General features: G+C 38.0%; 1 protein-coding gene across 2 annotated transcripts in view; it reads left to right on the forward strand.

Moving 5' to 3' along the window:
* Nucleotides 1-21,268, forward strand: part of LOC103033078 (VPS10 domain-containing receptor SorCS1) — a 389,355-nt gene that overhangs the window by 359,445 nt on the left and 8,642 nt on the right. For both annotated transcript variants that reach the window (XM_049469578.1, XM_049469579.1), the window contains exons 19-23: nt 2,142-2,328; nt 5,847-5,980; nt 7,740-7,863; nt 8,425-8,537; nt 16,867-17,001. In XM_049469578.1, the coding sequence (XP_049325535.1) occupies nt 2,142-2,328; nt 5,847-5,980; nt 7,740-7,863; nt 8,425-8,537; nt 16,867-17,001 (693 nt within the window). The remainder of the gene's footprint in view (nt 1-2,141; nt 2,329-5,846; nt 5,981-7,739; nt 7,864-8,424; nt 8,538-16,866; nt 17,002-21,268) is intronic.

The raw sequence follows: 21,268 nt of genomic DNA on the forward strand, positions 1-21,268 counted from the left end.
TCTACCCAGTTCATCATCCATCTCATAGCTGTAAAACCAAATAATTCATGTTTAATGTTGAACTGGTCCAACCTGAGGTTTTCTGCCCTTGAACAACACCTGAGCAACCACCTAGAAACCATTCAGTTCATTATCCACCCAGTTCCTTGTCAGTCTAATAGCTGTAAAACTAAACATGTTAAGTGTTGAACCAGTCCAACCTAAATTTTGAAGCACATTAAGACCTGAGCAACCACCCAGGAACCATCCAGTTCAGTAAACACCAACTTCATAATCCATCTAATCTCATAGCTGTAAATCCAAACAGTTCATGTTTATTGTTAAAACAGTCCAAACATAGGTTTTTAGAACATGAACAACACCAGAGCAACCACCCAAAAACCATCCAGTTCATTATCTACCTAGTTCCTCATCTATCTCATAGCTGTAAAACCAAATAGTTCATGTTTAGAGTTAAACCAGTCCAAAGTAAGGTTTTCAGCAACCACCTTGGGACCCAGCAAGACCTGAGCAACCACCCAGAAAGCATCCAGTTCACTATCTACACAGTTCATCATCAATCTCATAGCTGTAAAAACAAACAATTCATGTTTAGTCTTGAACTGGTCCAACCTAAGGTTTTTCAGCATGTGAACAACACCTGAGCAACCACCCAGAAACCATCCAGCTCACTATCTACCCAGTTCCTCATCCATCTCATAGCTGTAAATCCAAACAATTCAAGTTTAGTGTTAAAACAGTCCAAGCTTAGGTTTTCAGAACATGAACAACACCTGAGCAACCACCCAGAAACCATCCAGTGTACCATCTTATAACCATCTACCCAGTTTCTCATCCATCTTATAGCTGTAAAAACCAAACAATTCATGTTTAGTGTTGGACAGGATCAACTTAAGGTTTTCTTATCATATGAACAACACCTGGGCAACCACCCAGAAACCATCCAGTTCATTATCCACCCAGTTCCTCGTCCATCTCATAGCTGTAAAACCCAACAATTCATGCTTAGTGTTAAACCAGTCCAACTTAAGATTTTAAGCACGTGAACAACACCTGAGCAACCACACAGAAACCATCCAGTTCACTATCTACCCAGTTCATCATCCGTCTCATAGCAATAAAACCCAACAGTTCATTTTTAGTGTTGGACCGGTCCAATCTTAGATTTTCCGGATTTAAACAACACCTGAGCAACCACCCAGTAACCATCCAGTTCATTATCCACGCAGTTCATCATCCATCTCATAGCTGTAAAAACAAACAATTCATGTTTAGTGTTGAACTGGTCCAACCTAGAGTTTTCCGCATGTAAACAACACCAGAGCAACCACCCAGAAACCATCCAGTTCATTATCCACCCAGTTCCTCGTCCATCTCATAGCTGTAAAACCCAACAATTCATGCTTAGTGTTAAACCAGTCCAACTTAAGATTTTAAGCACGTGAACAACACCTGAGCAACCACCCAGAAACAATCCAGTTTATTATCTACCCAGTTCATCTTCCGTCTCATAGCTGTAAAACCAAACAATTCATGTTTAGTGTTGAACCAGTCCAGCGAGCGTAATGTTTTAAGCACATGAACAACACCAGAGCAACCACCCAGAAACCGTCCAGTTTATTATCTACCCAGTTCATCATCCGTCTCATAGCTGTAAAGCTGTAAAACCAAACAATTCATATCTTGTGTGGAACAGGTCGAACCTAAGGTTTTCAGCAACCACCTTAGGACTCAGTAACACCTGAGCAACCACCCAAAAACCATCCAGTTTATTATCCACCCAATTTCTCTTCCAGCTTTTGACCAACCCAAGTCAGTACTTAGACAACATGGGAAATATGTTTTCCAAATTTATTTGTATGCCATGATTTGCACGTTACACGTTTCTAAAGGGACTCAAGTTTCTAATTTCATTTATGTTCCCCTTTAGTGTCAGAAGTGAATTCTCTGGAAAAAAAAAACAACAAAAGCTAATGAAGCTCCTGCTGGATGAACTGTAGATAATAGAGCTTAGTCAGTGCCATGAGAAGAAAAGCATGAGTGATGTGTTCCTCTGTCTAGAGCCTGAAATTTTGATGCATGACTAATGCAATTACTGACATTATGTTCAATTCATTAGTGTCATTTCTGTTTTTCCACAGGGTGATGGATCAAGGACAAGCATCACAGTGGACTTCGGTGACGGTAATGCTATCACTTACTCCAACGTGAGCTCCATTGAAGACGGGATCAAGCACATCTACAAGAACGTAGGAATCTACAGAGTGTCCGCCATGGCAGAGAACGGCCTGGGGTCCGAGACAGCAGTTCTTTTCTTACACGTTACATGTGAGTCAGCATTCAATTGTTTCCAGGAATGTTCATATGGTGCTTTGTGGTTTTTTTTTTTCTATTTTTTAAATTCTTTTTAATTTCACTTTTACCCACTGTTACCGGTCACCAAAGGTGCGACTGCTGGGGCTTTTAAGCTTTTCACAGCTGAGCTTGGTCTGCGCTGATTACCGCTTGGGATTCTGGGACTTTTTATGGGAGTTTTTTAGCCCAGATCCACTAGCTCTTCCACTGCAATTTACAGGACCTCTGGTGGTTGGTGGCGGCACATGCCGCTTTCTTACAATCTGTTTATTGTATTTTACATAGCCATCTAAATAACATCATGCTCAACCTGCAAAAATAAATATTTAGCATTTGGCATGTGCCCTTGAACACATTTAGGCTTGGGATTTAGAGGTTAAAAGTTTACCTGATAGTATAGGCTAATAGACGATTATGGATTATAATTTTTTCTTCTGAATGTGATACAGCTAGTAAAATTACTTGATACTTATGTTATTAGGCTAATAGACATTTTTCCTATGTTTGACTTCCCATGTGTTCATGGTGTTATTTGATAACAGTTTGATTTGCTGCTTTTATAGGACTCTAAAATCTGGTTTATGCAAAGCCGAATGAACATTTTTCTTAAGGTTGACTTCCCATTACTCCAGAATGCCACAGTGACATCACTTAGAATATATACATTAAATATATGAGAAAGAGATATTTACAAATTTAGAGTGTCATTTGATAACCCTTTAATTTATATGTTTCCAAACTCTGATATATACAACTCAAGAGGCCACTTAAAAATTATGTTTTTTTTTTTTTTACCAAATTGAAAACCTCTGGAATATAATCAAGAGGAAGAAGGATGATCACAAGCCATCAAACCAAGCTGAGCTGCTTGAATTTTTGCAGCAGGAGTGGCATAAAGTTTTCCAAAAGCAGTGTGTAAGACTGGTGGAGGAGAACATGCCAAGATGCATGGAAAAAAACTGTGATTAAAAACCAGGGTTATTCCACCAAATATTGATTTCTGAACTCTTAAAACTTTATGAATATGAACTTGTTTTCTTTGCATTATTTGAGGTCTGAAATTATTGTTCATTTTCGATGTTTATTTTGTTCCAACATATAGCTATAAATAGCAAAATCTGAGAAACTGATTTAGAAACTGAAGTGGTCCCTTTTTTTACAGAGCTGTATACAACCAATTTTCAATCTACTGAATTGAGGAGAAAATTTGGTAACAATTTAAAAACGGAAACAAACATTCTATTTTATCACATAAGAGAACATTTTTTTACATTTTCAACAGTCTTAGGACTCCAGTGTCCAGTGCAACCATACAGTATGATGGTATCTACTACAGTTATACTACAACAGTGCTGCAAAGGCAAGTTCCCATCCAAAAGACTTCCATTTGAATTGGTTTACCACACAATTTCCAGACATTTGTTCAGTCATAACATGGAGGATTTCCTCTAAAAGTATTGCAAAAGACATTTTCAAAAAGAATTTGACTGGATAAATCAGGATAAAACAAAAGGATTTGACTTCAAGCTTTCTCCAAACAGTAAAGCCGAAAAAAGACAAGGAAAAAAGAAAAAGAAACACTTGCTCTCTTTTTTGTCGGCCGGCGCTCCGACATGAAGATCATGCTGGAAAATCAATGGGAACATTAATAGGAAATCTCGCTCGTCCCCCTCTCCCTCTCTCTCTCTCTCTCTCTCTCTCTCTCACCCCTGACTGAGCTGACCATCCCCGGCGTGTTGGAGGCAGACAGATGCCACGGTGCTGAGTTATTGATCAGGGAGAGTTCCGTCCTCCAATCTGTCAATCTGGCCGCAGCCGAGAACACAGAACACGGAGCGAAAGAAGCGGCCGGCTCCAACGTGCCAGAGATGAAAAATCTTCCGCAGATGGCACAAGCCTCCCTGAGAGGAATAGCAGTGAATATATTGAAGGCGGATTGTCTATTCTTTCTCCTTTTATATCTCTTTTTTTATATTTTCTTATATTTTCCATCCACCAGGGCTGTTTAGTTTTGAATTTCAGGGGTCGACTTCCTCTTTTAACCCTTTTTTGAACTTGTTTTGGTGTGTTTTTTCTTCGTTTTTGTTTTCAGTTCTTTATTCAGGTCTTATAACACAGTAATTACTGTATATCAGACAGACACATGCCTATCTGATCTCTTTTACTCCAGAAGACAAATGGCTGCTCAAAAATATAATCATTTAAAATGTAAAAGGAAGCAGAATTGTTGTATTTTCCTGGAACTGATCATGTTTTGCTCAAAATTTTACCAAGCGCCTGTTTTTTTTTTACTTATTTTTGAATTTATAGACTTTAAATATATTCACACCTAAGATATCTCTTTTCAAAATGGCTAGACTAGAGTGTTTATGAGTTAAAAAACATGAGAATATTGATGATAGTTCATTACATGGCTTATTAATTATTACTTTGATAAAACACATGGAGAAACAGCATCAGGCAGATTTATTTTTCTTGATAATCACACCTCTAGGATACATGTAGATTACTAAATAAAAACCTGATACTCAGAGCAGCCTATACCTTTCAGTATTTTAACCAGGGCCAATATATCCAATAAAATTCCAACTAATAAAAAAAACTGATTTACTATACTAGATATAAATTTTCAGCTGCTTATAATAACAATAAATATTATAATAGCTATAGAATAGAGAGTTATTCCACAAAATGATGAGAAAAATACTTTTTTCTAGCAGACACAAAGACAACTATATACAAAAATGTCAACTTTTTAGTCTAAATAATTTAAAATGTTTAGTGCAAAATAACTACTTAGTAAAAATGTGCAAGTAAAATACTAAAAACTATATAAAGCAGTGCGCACACCATACCTAGCTTTAGTTTGAGTAAAGTTTCTGTGGACACTTTTGAGTCATTTACTGATATTAATTGGTTTGAAACATCATATAAATATGTATGAAGCACTAAATAATAAGTAATATGGTTTGGGAAAAGCCAATTGCACTTTTTTTTTTGTGGAGAAGGTCCTTTTTTTCAACACTTTGAGGAATCAGTGGCAAGGATGATGACGTCATGTGATTTACTCAGAGACCCGAGAGTGAATGTAAGAATGTAAATACAGCTGATTTTGTGTTTTGAGCAAATAAATAGAGTTATAATGGAAGAATAGAACAAGGAACTTGGAAGGAGATCTCACTTTTTAGGTGTTTTCTTAATGGGTTTCTTGTAGATTTAGCTTTACCGCACTGGGATGTGATTGCTATTTTTAGAAGGAGTAAGTTCCACCCTTTCTATCCATATATGGTGATATGTTGATGTGTGAAGGGATTCCTGAGTAATTAAGCTGAAAACACAAGGTGCGATTTTGGACGTAAAACAATGCGTCGTAGGGTTGTAAGGGTTAAAAAACTCTTTTGAGTTTCTTTTTCCCCTCCTGTTTTCTATCTCTGGCTTTATTTTATCTGCCTCACACATATTTTCTTTTTTTTTCTTCTTCTTCACACTAGGTCAGCTGGAGTATATCCATCTTTCTGCTCCTTTTGTGGCGGTGAAAAATAAGGAAGTCAACTTGACAGCGGTTCTGTGGCCGAGCCAAGTGGGAACCGTCACCTACATCTGGTGGTTTGGGAACAACTCGGAGGTACTGTATTCTCTCTCACAGCCCTTGGTGCATCACACACTTCTTGTGTCTTTGTGAGGCTGAGAGGCGGGATTTTAAGAGGTGGAGGGAGTAGAGGAGAAGAGGAGTGGAAGAGTGAAAGAGTAGCAACCCTTTTCCCATTCAAGCCTCTTTTTCAACCCATTCCTGTCAAAATGTTAATTTTTTTCAGGAACAAAAAATGCTATTGGTCTAGTTGTACCTCCAGGCTTAAGAAACAAAGGAGGAACCAGGCCTGCTTATTTGTTTTTTACTCAAAATTTTATCAAATTAAAAGAACTTGACACTTATCTGTATCAGGCCTGATAACATGCTAATGGTAATACTCATACATATACTTGCCAATGAGACCCCAATATCAACATCTGATACCTAGTGCACTTTGCTGCATAGACAACTTCATGGCTCAAGTCCGTAAAAAAGAATTTGAATATCATTGAAAAGTTACTTTATTTCAGTTATTCAGTTCAAAATGTGAAACTCATATATTATATAGATGTATCACAAACAGAGTGATCTATTTTAAACGTTTATTTATTTTATTGTTGAACCAATCTCACATTCGCACATTGATGCATGTGTAAAGCTTGCCTTTTTCAACAACAACATCAACAAAAAAAAAACATCATATTTGAGAGACGAGAGACTCGTAGCTTTATAAAGGGAAATGGATGCGTTAGCAGCTCATATGTGGAGGCTGCTTGCTTTTGCTGTTTTTCCAGCTAGAGATAGAGTGTGGGTACGAGAGAAGAGCACATAGCGCATGTATAAAAGCAAAAAGACGCATGAATACCTGTCCGATTTAGGACCACATATGAAAGTGACTCAAATCTGAATTGAAAAAAATCGGATTTGGCACGTTCACACAGCCAGTAAAAAAAAAAAAAAAATCAGATCTGAGCCACATTGAGCAAAGAATAAGATTTGAGGCACTTCAGCCTGGTAATGTGAACATAGCCACATTTTCTGAGAAAGCAAAAAGCAAAAAGACGCATGAATACGTATCCGATTTAGGACCACGCATGAAAGTGACTCAAATCTGAATTGAAAAAATCGGATTTGGCACGTTCACACAGCCAATAAAAAAAAAAAAAATCAGATCTGAGCCACATTGAGCAAAGAATATGATTTGAGTCACTTCAGCCTGGTAATGTGAACGTAGCCACATTTTCTGAGATGGGGACTTTCATTGGAGTGATTTTCATTCTTATTTATCAACAATAAAATTAATAAACACTTAAATAGATCTCTCTGTGTGTGATACATCTATATAATACATGAGTTTCAATTTTTTTTTTACTGAATTGCTGAAATAATGATATTCTTATTTTTCGAGATGCACCTGTATATACTGTATCTCTTCTATTTATATATCTAAGAACATTAAATAGAATAGAATAACACACTAGGTGTGTTTAGTAGAGCACTGAAACTAGAACTTTGCTTGACTTCTTCTCTTGGTTTCTCAACATCAGTCAACAATATGAAGTATGTACATCAGAAAATTGGACATGGGAATATTCTATAATAGTTTTTTTTGCATGTGTGTGTATATATATATATATGGACGTATACGCGTCAGTGTGTGTTTTCTCTGGGGTGTCGTACCATATAAATAAATGTAGCCATTTTGTCGCGAGCCGCACTGACAAGCGATTCTCCTGGGATGCAGCCCTCACTCTTTTTTCCTGTCAATCTCTATCTATGTCTTTTTCTCTCACCCTTGCTTACATAACCTCAGCCGGTAATCACACTGGAGGGAAGTGTGGCGTTCACGTTCCCGCGGGAGGGTGTAAACATCGTCACCGTGCAGGTGGCAGCTGGGAATACCATCCTGCAAGACAGGAAAACCATCGCCATCCACGGTGAGTGGCTCTTTGCTGACAGCTAGCTAACATGGGAATTCTCGCGGCGGTCTTGTGCTTTTACTCCTTCCTCTGTACCTCTCTCTTTCTATCTCTATCTTTCTCTCTCTCTTTCTCTTTCTCTCTCTCTCTCACCCTCTCACACACATATACATACACTCCCTCGCCCCTGGAAATAAACCCGTACTCTCCCTATACGAAGCTCAAAGAGAATACAACACGATACGCAAGCAGAGCAGCCTTGATACGTCATGTAGTTTGGTTTGCTGTAGGGTGGGATTAAGATTGCATTTTTATTTTCTCATCTAATCAATGACTTTATTACTGCTTATCATCACCTGTCAGTTCTCTAATTCTTTTCTTCTTCGCAACAGTGTACTATTCATCTATCAACTATTACGCAGCCTTATATTAAACACACAATCATTGTCCCTTAGTGCCTCCCTTTACTAAAACTGTTTATAAATCTTTTTTAGCATTCACTTTTCCAGTTTTCTAATTTGATTTAATTATATTTTAATATTTCAAATTAACTATCTGTTATTCTTCCTTTTCCCCCAGAATATTTCAAGTCTCATCTTTTAGCCTTTTCCTCCAATCTGGACGACCATAACCCTGATGTGGCTGAGTGGAGGCTGGACGTCAGCAGAGTCATCAAAAACTCAATGGTCCAAGTGAGTTGATTGTTATACTCTTTTTTTTCTGGCTGAGCATTGAGATTTATTTCCTTATTTGGGTCTTAAACTTTGGTCTGAACAGAAATATAATCAAAAAACATCAAAGACCCAACTCTACCCACAGCACCAAGGTTATGCGTTTAAACCAAGCCTGATAAATACAGCTCTGGAAAGTAATGAGAGACCACTTAAAAATGATGAGTTTCCTTGATTTTACCAAATTGAAAACATCTGGAATATAATCAAGAGGACGATGGATGATCACAAGCCATCAAACCAAGCTGAACTGCTTGAATTTTTGCACCAGAAGTGGCGTAAAGTTATCCATCCAAAAGCAGTGTGTAAGACTGGTGGAGGAGAACATGCAAAGATGCATGTTTAAAACTGTGATTAAAAAACAACAGGGTTATTCCACCAAATATTGATTTCTGAACTCTTAAAACTTTATGAATATGAACCTGTTTTCCTTACATTATTTGAAGTCTGAAAAAAAAAGCTCTGTATTTTTTTTTGTTGTTGTTGTTGTTGTTATTTTAGCCATTTCTCATTTTCTGCAAATAAATTCTCTAAAAGGCAATATTTTTATTTGGAATTCGGGAGAAACTTTGTCGGTAGTTTATAGAATAAAACAACATTGTTTAATTTACTCAAACATATACCTATAAATAACAAAATCAGAGAAACTGATTCAGAAACTGAAGTGGTCTCTTAATTTTTTTTTTTTTTCCAGAGCTGAAAATTGTAATGTACTAAGCTAAGAGATGTTCTTTCAAGAGGGCTATCTCGTTAGTAATGTCTCCCTTATGAGGCATGTTCAATTTATGATTTAGTGGTTGAACTGCAGGGTCCTGTGGCCTTGTAAAATTCATATTCAAGTATATGTTGCTACTTTGGATATTATTGGACAGTGCTTAAGCTTTATGACACTCTGTGTAGCTGTAATAGAGGCTAGCTGAGCAAGTGAGCTAACTATAGACTCCAATACTATGGAAGAAAACATACATTTCTGTGTATGAACCTGGTCAACCTAAAAAAAAAGATTGTATTAATATATTGTACATATGACCAGTTCAAGACTTCCGTATTTCATCTTGAAAGCTTGTTCCCTGACCCTGGATCTGCCACGCTTTAGCAATAAAAACATCATGTTCTTCCAAAAACAGGTTCTTTTTTTTCCCTCCCTTTTGATAAACCTTATGTGACTTTACCAGCCATAGGAAGGAGGTGCTTTATGATGCTACGTGACAAATGGGCTCCAGTGACTACTGTACACCTGAAGTCCATCTCAGATTGAGTTCCTGAACTCTGCTCGACAAGTTCACGGCCATTTTTTATCTGACCAACGAGGGCGAGCAGTGGGCAGGGCGTCGATGCCATGAATCAGTCGGTGCACGTAGACAGAGCTTCACATGAAATGGACATTTCAAGGCATGGTTAGAAACTGCATCATGGGAATGGCCTGAGATACTGGATGTTACGTTTCGGGAATGAAAAATCACATTTTTTCGTGATTCTAGAGGTTACTTGCGGTGATAAGATTGATTTTAGCCCTTCACTTTTAAAATAGATGTTCTACGATTGATTTTTTTGATAGACTTATGATAGAACCCATAGAAGACCTATTTTTTGAGTTTAAAATTGAGTGTAAAGAACCTTAACGTGAAAAATATATGTACATCAAGTAAAGGTTTCTTACAAATTGAAGGCTACTTTGTTTCGTATTCTTATGTAATTCATATTCATTTATTTTTTATAGGAATCGATTTGTTTTTGCAATCATGAATATCATTAATGAGTGTTTTTTTTTCTAGTTTTTTTTTTTTTATGCAATTGAACTCAATGACCTTTCAGGCTGTAATTAGTGTTGACTAAATTTCTCTATTAGAATAAATAAGGAAGGATTGATCAGCCATCTACTGTATATATTGGTATCAGCTAATAAATGTAGCTTTTAGAATTTAAATTTTATTGCAACTTCCTGCAATTTAACCAATAATTCGTAAAATGAACATGCCTAGCACATTTTACATTTCATTTTAGAGACGATACAGAACATTATAGAAGCTCTGCATGATGATGCATTACCAAGATCCCGCAGGTCCTTAAAAAGTCTTAAAATGTCTTAAATTGAAATCTTAATGTATTAATAATAATAATAATAATAATTAGATTCTTTAATTGTCTTAAATTTACTGTAAATGTATAGGTATTACATTTTTACATGGTGCGTTTAGTGCCAGTGGAAAGGGCACATAGTAGCATAAGTGGCGAGTTACTGGGGAGAGAACTAAGGTTAGCATAGAGCTAGCTAACATTAGCAGCAAGCTAGCTAACTTACTACTTTTAGTGGAAAATCAGCTACATTACCGGGAAGAAAACTAAGGTTAGCGGAGAGCTAGCTAGCATTAGCAGTGAGCTAGCTAACATGCTAACATGTTCTGCATCATAATGGAACTTTTCAAAATTGAAAAACAAAATTGATAACAAATGGAAAACGTTACGTTTTAATTTTTTAATACAATCTACAATTTTTTATATAAGAAGTAATATCTACATTTTTGGGCCTTAAATTATATTTATTGAGGTCTTAAAAAAGGCCTTAAAAAGCATTAAATTTGACTTATATAATAGAGCAAGAACCCTGTAGAACTCTAGTAGAGTGTTAAAACTGAGCTGTTTAAAAACATTTTCAGGCTGTCTGAACGAGCTAAATCTGTTCAGAATGATGATAATTAACATTGCAACACTGAAGAAGCATAGACCTATTATTTAAGTGAAATATTTAATTAGATTAAATCAGATCTCCGAAAGATTAAAACATAAACAATGCGAACAATTATCCACAGGCCTAAACATCGGTAAATTAGTCTACAAGAATGATGACTGAATGATGTCTTTTCTTTACTCTAATATAATTTAACATGGTTTAAAAATAGAAAATGGTAAATATCAGCCTGATCCAGCCCTGAGTTCGGTTCGGGCAGAGAATCTAAGCTCTAATTGGTGTCACTTTCAACAGATCATACCCAAAGGCAATTGGTATTTGAAGATTGGTATCTGCAGGTATTGGGAATCTTGTTAAAGTTGAGGGTCACATGGATTCCAGTCAATATCAGCAGATTCTTGAAAACAATGTTCAAGAATCAGTGAGAAAGTTGAAGTTAAAGCGCCGGGGCTGGATCCTTCAACAAGACAACGACCCTAAACACTAAAAACTGCTCAAAATCTACTAAGGCATTCATGCAGAGGAACAAGTACAACGTTCTGGAATGATAGTCTCAGATCATTTCAGTCCTCAGACCTGAATATTATTGAATATCTGTGGTGTGGAAACCATCAAACCTGTCTGAACTGGGGACGTTTTGTAAAGAAGAATGGTCCAAAATACCTTCAACCAGAGGCCAGACTCTCACACTTTAGAGGCTGTTATTTCTGCAAATGGAGGATCTACTAAATATCAATGTCCATTTTTTTCTGTTGGGGTGCTCAAATTTATGCGCATGCCTAATTTTGTTTTTAGAAATTATTGCACACTTTACTTTATTTGCAAATCCTTTAAACTTCATTTCTCTTCTCAAATATCACTGTGTTCATCTGCTATATATGTATTGCATGAAACAGTTCGGGCACCCCTGATCATTTTCATAATTTTTATTTATAAATCATTGGTTGTTTGGATCGGCTCTAAACATTGATGCAATTTTTTCACCCTTTGCCAAATTTATAATTTTGTTTATAAATTTTGTTTAACGAATTATTGCACACTTTCTGTAAATCCTATATCAGTTTCTGACCAGAACAACCAATGATTTATAAATATTTTCAATTATGAAAATGATCAGGGGTGCCTAAACTTTTTTTTTTTATGCCGCTGTAAAGTCTGACTTATTAAGCAACAGGATTCTCAGAATCTCCCCAATATTCACAAGCATGTGCAGAAAAACTATGCTATATCTCCTTTGATGTGTCCCTTGGTTAACCCGCGAAACCCTAAACCAGCAGAGCATGGCTCCAGGATCTCACGCTGCTTTTAATTGGCAGGATCTTGACTCACTTGCCACAATGCCGGATTCTCAGCTCTCACCCTGTCTGTTATTGCAGCACCGAGTTACGTAACACTTCTCCCGCAAGCTGTCTTTCCCTTCTCCAAGATGTCATCACCTTGAAATGCAGAAACATCCAATATGCGTCGTTACATATGCCGAAAGTATGAAGAAGTCGCGGAGAGCCAAGAAAGCTCCCGGACCCGAAACCCGCCGTAGTCGTGTCGGCCATATGTGTGCCACGCTCCACCGGCTGAGTCATAACGCGGCTAATGAGTTTTCAACCGAGCACATGGGGCCGTGCAGAAGGTCGGTAGCCGTGCTCTAACCTTGTGATTTGACCTGAACCTAATGTCTACAGTCTGCTGTAATTGCTTCACTGCCTCTATTATATCAGTGAAATAACAGCGGGCCACATGATGATGTGCTAATAGTAATCTCAGGCCCGGATAATGGCTTTCCATGTTCCTGCTGGAGGACCTTCATATTTCATGACTCAAACGTGTAAGAGATATTAGTACGACACAAGCAAAGCATATCAAATAAACCAGGTAATACGTAGATTATATGTTGATGATGGACTAATCTACTACTGTTTTAGTATGAGAAATGTCTCATAGTAATAACTTTCTGAATATACTGTAGTAATTTAGAATCTGTGATTTAACTGGGATTAGCCTGCTTTTTTTTTTTTTTTTTTTTACATTACATTACATTTGGCAGACGCTTTTGTCCAAAGCGACTTACAATAGTCAAGTACAATGTAAAATAAGTTTAAAGGAAAAACATCTTTGGATAGGGATAAAAGGAGGACAAAGGGGAATAATAGGATAGAGGAGTAGAGAAGAGGAAGAAGGAAATGGGGTTAGAAGTAGTTAGTGTGTTAGAGGTGTTAAGAGAGTAAGTGCTCTTTGAAGAGCTCTGTCTTCAGGAGTTTCTTAAAGATAGTGAGAGATTCTCCTGATCTGGTAGTGGAAGGTAGTTTGTTCCACCACTGGGGAACTCTGTATGAGAACAGTCTGGATTGCTTTGTGTGAATGTTTGGCAAAGTGAGGCGACGTTCACTGGAGGAGCGCAGCGGCCGGGAGGTAGCGTAAGCCTTCAGGAGCGAGTGCAGGTAGGAAGGAGCCTGTTCTGACATCACCTTGTAGGCAATTGTAAGAGTTTTGAATTTGATGCGAGCATCAACTGGTAGCCAATGGAGCTCAATGAGCAGCGGGGTGACATGTGCCCGTTTTGGCTGGTTGAAGACCAGACGTGCTGCTGCGTTCTGGATCATCTGGAGTGGTTTTACTACACAGGCCGGGAGGCCAGTTAGCAGGGCATTGCAGTAGTCGAGGCGTGAGATGACGACCGCTTGCACCAGGAGTTGGGTGGCCTGTTGCGTCAGGAACGGTCTAATTTTTCGGATGTTATAGAGCGCAAAGCGGCAGGACCGAGCAACTGAGGCCACATGGTGCGTGAAGGAGAGTTGGTCATCAACCATAACACCCAGGTTCCTAGCAACCTTTGTCGGTGAGAGAGAGAGAGAGTCGATACTTATAGAGAGGTTGTGTTGAAAAGATGGTTTTGCTGGTATAACCAGAAGTTCAGTCTTTGAGAGATTTAATTGAAGGTGATGCTCCTTCATCCATGAGGATATGTCAGAGAGACACTGCGAAATCCGTGCAGAGATTGAGTGATCTTCAGGTGAGAACGACAGGTATAGCTGGGTGTCATCAGCAAAGCAATGGTAGGAAAATCCGTGTGAGCGGATAACCTGCCCAAGAGAGGTGGTGTATATGGAGAAGAGAAGGGGTCCCAGTACCGAACCTTGGGGAACCCCAGTGGATAAGGAGCGGGCTGAGGACAGCTGTCCTTGCCACGACACCTTGAACGAGCGCCCAGTGAGGTATGATCTGAACCATGACAGCACATTATCTGCGATCCCCATGTTTGAGAGTATAGTTAGGAGAAAGTCATGGTTGACTGTGTCAAATGCGGCCAAGAGGTCCAGCAGAATGAGCACTGAGGACTGACCTGCAGCTCTGGCAGTTTTCAACGCTTCAGTCACAGACAACAGAGCCGTCTCGGTAGAATGTCTTTTTTTGAACCCAGATTGGTTCTGGTCCAGAAGGTCATTCTGGGAGAGGAAGCCAGAGACCTGATTTAAAACTGCTCTTTCTAGTGTTTTAGAGAGAAAGGGTAGCAGTGAGACCGGTCTGTAGTTGTCAACCTGGGCGGGGTTGAGAGAAGGCGTCACATGTGCTTGTTTGAAAGCAGTGGGGAATACACCAGAAGTTAAGGAGGCATTGATCGTGTGAGTGATAGCCGGAATGATTGCAGGTGCGATAGTTTGCAGTAGGTTTGAAGGAATTGGGTCAAGAGGACACGTAGTAGGACGGCTACGTGTTAGGAGAGCCAGTGTCTCGTTCTCAGTGAGAGGAGTGAATGAGGAGAAAGCAACGCCTTCGGTGGAGGGACACCGGGCAGTAGAGGATGCAGTAGGACTGCTGCATTGTGCATCAGTAAACTGGTTGCTGATGGCCGCCACTTTGCCAGTAAAGAATGAGGCAAGTGTTTCAGCCGTAAGGCATGTAGCCGGAGGAGGAGGCGGAGGGTTGAGTAGTGATTTAAATGTAGCAAATAGTTTCCGGGAGTCTGTGAGGGAGCTGAATTTATTGTGATAAAATTCAGCTTTAGCAGTAGTGAGGTTGGCTGAAAAAGAAGCCAGGAGTAGTTGGTAATTTTTTAGGTCTGCTTGTTTTTGGGTTTTTTGCCATTTTCTTTCGGCAGCTCGGAGTTTGGAGCGTAGTTCCCTGAGTGTGTCATTTTTAAGCCATGGCTGCGGTTTGTTTGAGCTAATGGCTCGAGATGTAAGAGGACAGAAGTTGTCCAAAAAGGAGCTTAGTGTGGAGCAGAGAGTGTCAGTGGCATCATTTACATTGAGTGATGAAAATGAGCCTGGTGGAGGCATAATGTCAGTCACCAGCGAGGAGTACTGGTCTGCTGAGAGATCTCGAAGATTTCGGCGGAACGAGACCATAGTAGGAGTAGCTGTGGGTTTATTTGAAATATGAACATTGAGTTTCATAAAGTAGTGATCTGAGACGTGCAAAGGAGTGACAGTTAGAGAGTCGGTGTCACAGTTACGAGTGAAGATCAGGTCTAGATGTTTGCCAGCTTTATGTGTTGGGGGCTGGGGACCTGCTCCAGTTCGAAAGACTGCATGAGGGATAGGAAGTCTGTGAAGCTGGTACTGTCATGGTGGATGTTCATATCCCCTAGAATGAGCATGGGACAATCTTGCTCAGGGATAGAAGACAGTAGCATGTCAAGTTCATGCGTGAATTCGCCCATTTGTCCAGGAGGACGAATGTCTATATTTGAATGTCTATATTTTTTCATTTGTACACACTGTCTATAATTTAATCCAGTGTAAACCAAACGTTAAAATGGATGCTTATACATTTCATTGAATGCTGCACTGCAAGAACTTTGTAAAAAAAAGTAAGACTTTTAATAGATGATAAATATCTATTTACCTTATTATGTATTCGTTATCTGTGGTTTGAAGATTTATTTTTAGCTTTGAAATTTGGTGGAATGAGGTCTGAATGTTCATTGCATCATAATTCATTCTTGTTGTTCTTCAGCTTTTTCTGTCATTTTAGAACTTACAATCTACTATAATCTATGTCAATCTGAGTCTTTGTTAAAATACCTGTTTCTTTGTTTTATTTTGTTGTTTTATAGAACACAAAATTATTTGCATATTTTGAAAAATGTTTCTTTGCTTTCTAATAATTGCTTAAAACATGGTAAATTAACCCTTTTTGCACCATGACTTTTAATACACCACTAAAAGCAATGCAAACTAGCTCCTGATGAGTGCCAGTTTCATCATAACATTTTTGATGGGCTTTTAACCGGTACTGTAAATCTCTGATCTACTTTTTAAAACATGAATGAAAGTAGGACATATATTTCTCTTGAATGGTTGGTTTTGTTTCTAATTGTTTAAAAATCATTAAATCATCAATCAAATTGCTTTTCTCGTTTACTGTAATCTATTTAATGTAAGTTACCTTGTATGTCTAAGCAGTATGTATACTATGGTACAGGTTGTGAAAACAAATGTACTCTTCTGAGGACAATAAAGAATCTATCTATCTATCTATCTATCTATCTATCTGTCTGTCTGTCTGTCTGTCTGTCTGTCTGTCTGTCTATCTATCTATCTATCTATCTATAATATTGATTTCTTTACTGATGAAAACCCCTCCTTTTGTTCTGTTTCATAGGCCACTGACGTAAGTCCAGATCAGCTATTGGTCACGGTGTTGCCAGGACTGCCCACAGCCGCTGAATTCTTCTTGTTGCCAGATAAAGAAATCACAGAAGGCAAACCAGAGAAAACAGCGGCACATTTAGATCAGGTACCCACCACAAACCCCACCCCCCTTCATTTGCTTCTCACACAACAGAGATATGGACTATTATTATTCTGTTCTTCTCATGTGGTTGAGAATTAATTCTGAGCAGATTTGTGCTGCATGTTGTTTGGTACTGTGGCTCTTAACAAACCAATTGGTTTAATTGTTTTAAGTGATAAGATAAATTAAATATAAGAAAAAATAGACACAAATACGTATATATGTATATAAGACAAATAATCCTGTTGAAGAAATATACTTACAAGTAAAGGTTAAGGTATGATGGTAACACTTCCTATGAATCCTATAATAATAATGCATTAGGTCCAGTGGTCTATGATCGGGAGATCGCTGGTTCGAATTCCAGTCATGCAGCTTGCCATCAGCTGCCGAAGCCCTAAAAGAGGGCGCAATTGGCCTTGCTCTCTCTGGGTGGGTAGATGGTAGATGGCGCCCTCTTCCCACATCACTCCAGAGGGTGATGTCGATCAGAACAAGGCATCTGTGAGCTGATGTATCAGAACTGATTCGCTGCGCTTTCCTCCAAAACACGCTGTGCTGCTACTCTGCAATGCTGCATCAGCAGCAGTTCAAAAAGAGGTGGTGACTAGCTGACTAGCAGCTGAATGTGTGGGACAATCAGTCTGACAATCAGAAAATCATCTGATTTTGCTATTTATAGGTATATATTTGAGTAAAATGAACATTTTTGTTTTATTCTATAAACTACAGACAACATTTCTCCCAAATTCCAAATAAAAATATTGTCATTTACAGCATTTATTTGCAGAAAATGAGAAATGGCTGAAATAACAAAAAAAATGCAGAGCTTTCAGACCTCAAATAATGCAAAGAAAACAAATTCATACTCATAAAGTTTTAAGTGATCAGAAATCAATATTTTGGTGGAATAACCCTGGTTTTTAATCACAATTTTCATGCATCTTGGCATGTTCTCCTCCACCAGTCTTACACACTGCTTTATGACACTCCTGGTTCAAAGAAATTCAAGCAGTTCAGCTTGGTTTGGTTTAATTGCTTGTGATCATCCATCTTCCTCTTGATTATATTCCAGAGGTTTTCAATTTGGTAAAATAAAAAAAAAAACTCATCATTTTTAAGTGTGAACATATTGTATAATAGTACAATGGCTTTTGATATCTATTCATAAGAACATTTCTGTCATAAAAAAATATGTAATATCAGGTTGAAAGTACTAGTATAAGCTGTTCATAAATTGACATAAGTATTGCTTTATAAATGTGTTATTCACTGCTTGTGAATGTGTCATAACTCCCCTCGTGAGGACATGAAAGCAATAATAAACCTCTACAGATAGGACCAAGCGTTAGAGCTCATCAGAATTATAGAGAATTACAGAGAAGTACAGAGAATTACAGTCTTCCTCCAGCAGGTGTCAATGTTGGGCTGTGGAGCTTTTAGCAAAATGCATTAGACAGAAACACACACACACACACACACACACACACACACACACGCACACACACGCGCACACACACACACACACACACACACACACACACACTTCTGCTCAATCAAGCAGTTAGCAGAAACGCAGCATGTCAGTTATGTAAGAAGGGAACTTGAAGTACAAAACATTGAGGACTTTATTGTATTTTATTCTGGCTGTTTTAAAGCCATCCACAATTCAAATCGATGCTGATGCACCGAATCCACTCCGGCTCCAGACGTAATCAAGTGATTTAGGTGCTTAATATATATTTTTAAAGCAGAGGGCAGTGTACTGTTTGTTTTTTTATTGCATGCAGTTCAGCGTGTGCCCTCTCTGAACACGACAGCATGATGGAATATAACACAACATTCTCTATATTAAAAAGCAGCAGCATCTGTTTGTTCTCTGGAGTGTGTGTGTGTGTGTGTGTGTGTGTGTGTGTGTGTGTGTGTGTGTGTGTGTGTGTGTGTGTGTGTGTGTGTGTGAGGGGGGTGCAGAGTGTGTGTCATTAGTAATATGTGCCCTATTTCCCAACTAGCCCTCCTGAACCTGAAAAATAATGGATGACATTAAAATGTAATGCAGGGGTGTTTCAGTACAGCCCACTAGATGATGCACTGAGCATACTAATGCATTATTATTATTATTACTACTAGTAGTACTTTCTCTGATTTTGCTATTTATAGGCTTATGTTTGAGTAAAATGAATATTACTGTTTTATTCTATAAACTACAGACAACATTTCTTCAAAATTCCAAATGAAAATATTGTCATTTAGAGCATTTACTTACAGAAAATGAGAAATGGCTGCAGAGTTCAGAAATCAGTATTTGGTGGAATAACCCTGTTTTTTAAACATGCATCTTGGCCTGTTCCCCTTCACCTGTCTTACACACTGCTTTTGGATAACTTTATGCCTTATACTCCTGGTGCAAAAATTCAAGCAGTTCAGCTTGGTTTGATGGCCTCTGGAATATAATCAAGAGGAAGATGGATGATCACAACCATCAAACCAAACCAAGCTGAGCTGCTTGAATTTTTGCACCAGAAGTGGCATAAAGTTATCCAAAAGCAGTGTGTAAGACTGGTGGATGAGAACATGCCAATATGCATGTGATTAAACACCAGGGTTATTCCACCAAATATTAACTTGTTTTCTTTGCATTATTTGAGGTCTGAAAGCTCTGCATCTTTTTTTGTTATTTCAGCCATTTCTTATTTTCTGCAAATAAATGCCCTAATTTGGGAGAAATGTTGAAAATAATATATAGAATAAAACAACAATGTTCATTTTACTTAAACATATACCTATGAATAGCAAAATAACTGTATTTAAAGGATTATTTAAAGAATTATACACCTTCTAAAGTCCAAAGAAAAAGAAAAGAAATTGTATTCAGAACAGCCTCAATAGCCAGAATAGCCTTGTGCTATTAGTCTGATTATTAACGGATTATCTGGCCACTGAAAATGATGGGTTTCTTTAATTTTACTAAATTGAAAACCCCTTGGAATATAATCAAGAGGAAGATGGATGATCACAAGCCATCAAACAAACTGAACTGCTTGAATTTTTGCACCAGGAGTGCAGGCATAAAGTTATCCAAAAGCAGTGTGTAAGACTGGTGGAGGAGAACATGCCAAGATGCATGAAAACAGATTAAAAACCAGGTTATTATTGTTTGTTATTTCAGCCATTTCCTAATTATCCTAATTATCACATCAGGGGACTACTTTTTTCTGTTTTTAGCAAAAGAAAAAATCCTATTTCCCATGATATACAACTCTGGAAAAAATAAGAGACAAGCCATCAAACCAAGTTGAACTGCTTGAATTGTTGCATAAGGAGTGGCATAAAATTGTCTAAAAGCAGTGTGTAAGACTGGTGGTGGAGAAGATTCCAAGATGCATGAAAACTGTGATTAAAAACCAGGGTTATTCCACCAAATATTGATTTTGTTTTCTTTGCATTATTTGAGGTCTGAAAGCTTTTTATGTTATTTCAGCCATTTCACATTTTCTGCAAATAAATGCTCTAAATGACAATTTTTGTTTATTTGGAATTTGGGAGAAATGTTGTCTCTAGTTTATAGAATAAAACAACAATGTTCTTTTTACTCAAACTTATACCTGTAAATAGCAAAAGAGCTGTACTTAATGGATTATTTTAAAAAAGAATTATACACCTTGTATAGTCCGACATTGTAAATTGTATTCAGAACAGCTTCAATAGCCAGAATAGCCTTGCGCTGTTAGCTGGATTATTAACGGATTATCTGGCTGCATGTAAACGTGGCCTGTTTCCGCCACTTTTACACAGGGTAATGGACCTGGCTGTTCATTGATCGGTGAGGGGAAAATGCACCTTCCACATAATATAAATCTTCATTCAGAGCTGCCATGTAGGGAGTAGGATATGAGGATAACCTTATTAAAATTTCGAATAGATTTACTGACCTCGGTACACAGCATGAGAAAAGTAATTATTCAAGGAATGGTCTCGTTTTAAGCAGGCAAGACGCATAGAGTGGCGGAGGGAGAGAGAAAAGAGAGAGAGAGAGAGAGAGAGAGAGAGAGAGAGAGAGAGAGAGAGGGAGAGGGTTATGCAAAATGAGTCACATTAAGATTCAATTGGTAAATGAAGCAGAGACAATTAATGAAGCTTGGAATGGGAATAAAATATGAAGGCTGTGAAAAAGGTATTAATGGAGCTTTTGGTAGACTGTGCACACTTCCTTCAACTTTCAACCTTTGATAAAAGGTCACTCCTGATTGGAGTGGAGTAAACAAAGCTT

Source organism: Astyanax mexicanus, chromosome 21, assembly GCF_023375975.1.
Source record: "Astyanax mexicanus isolate ESR-SI-001 chromosome 21, AstMex3_surface, whole genome shotgun sequence".
Classification (NCBI taxonomy): Eukaryota; Metazoa; Chordata; class Actinopteri; order Characiformes; family Acestrorhamphidae; genus Astyanax; species Astyanax mexicanus.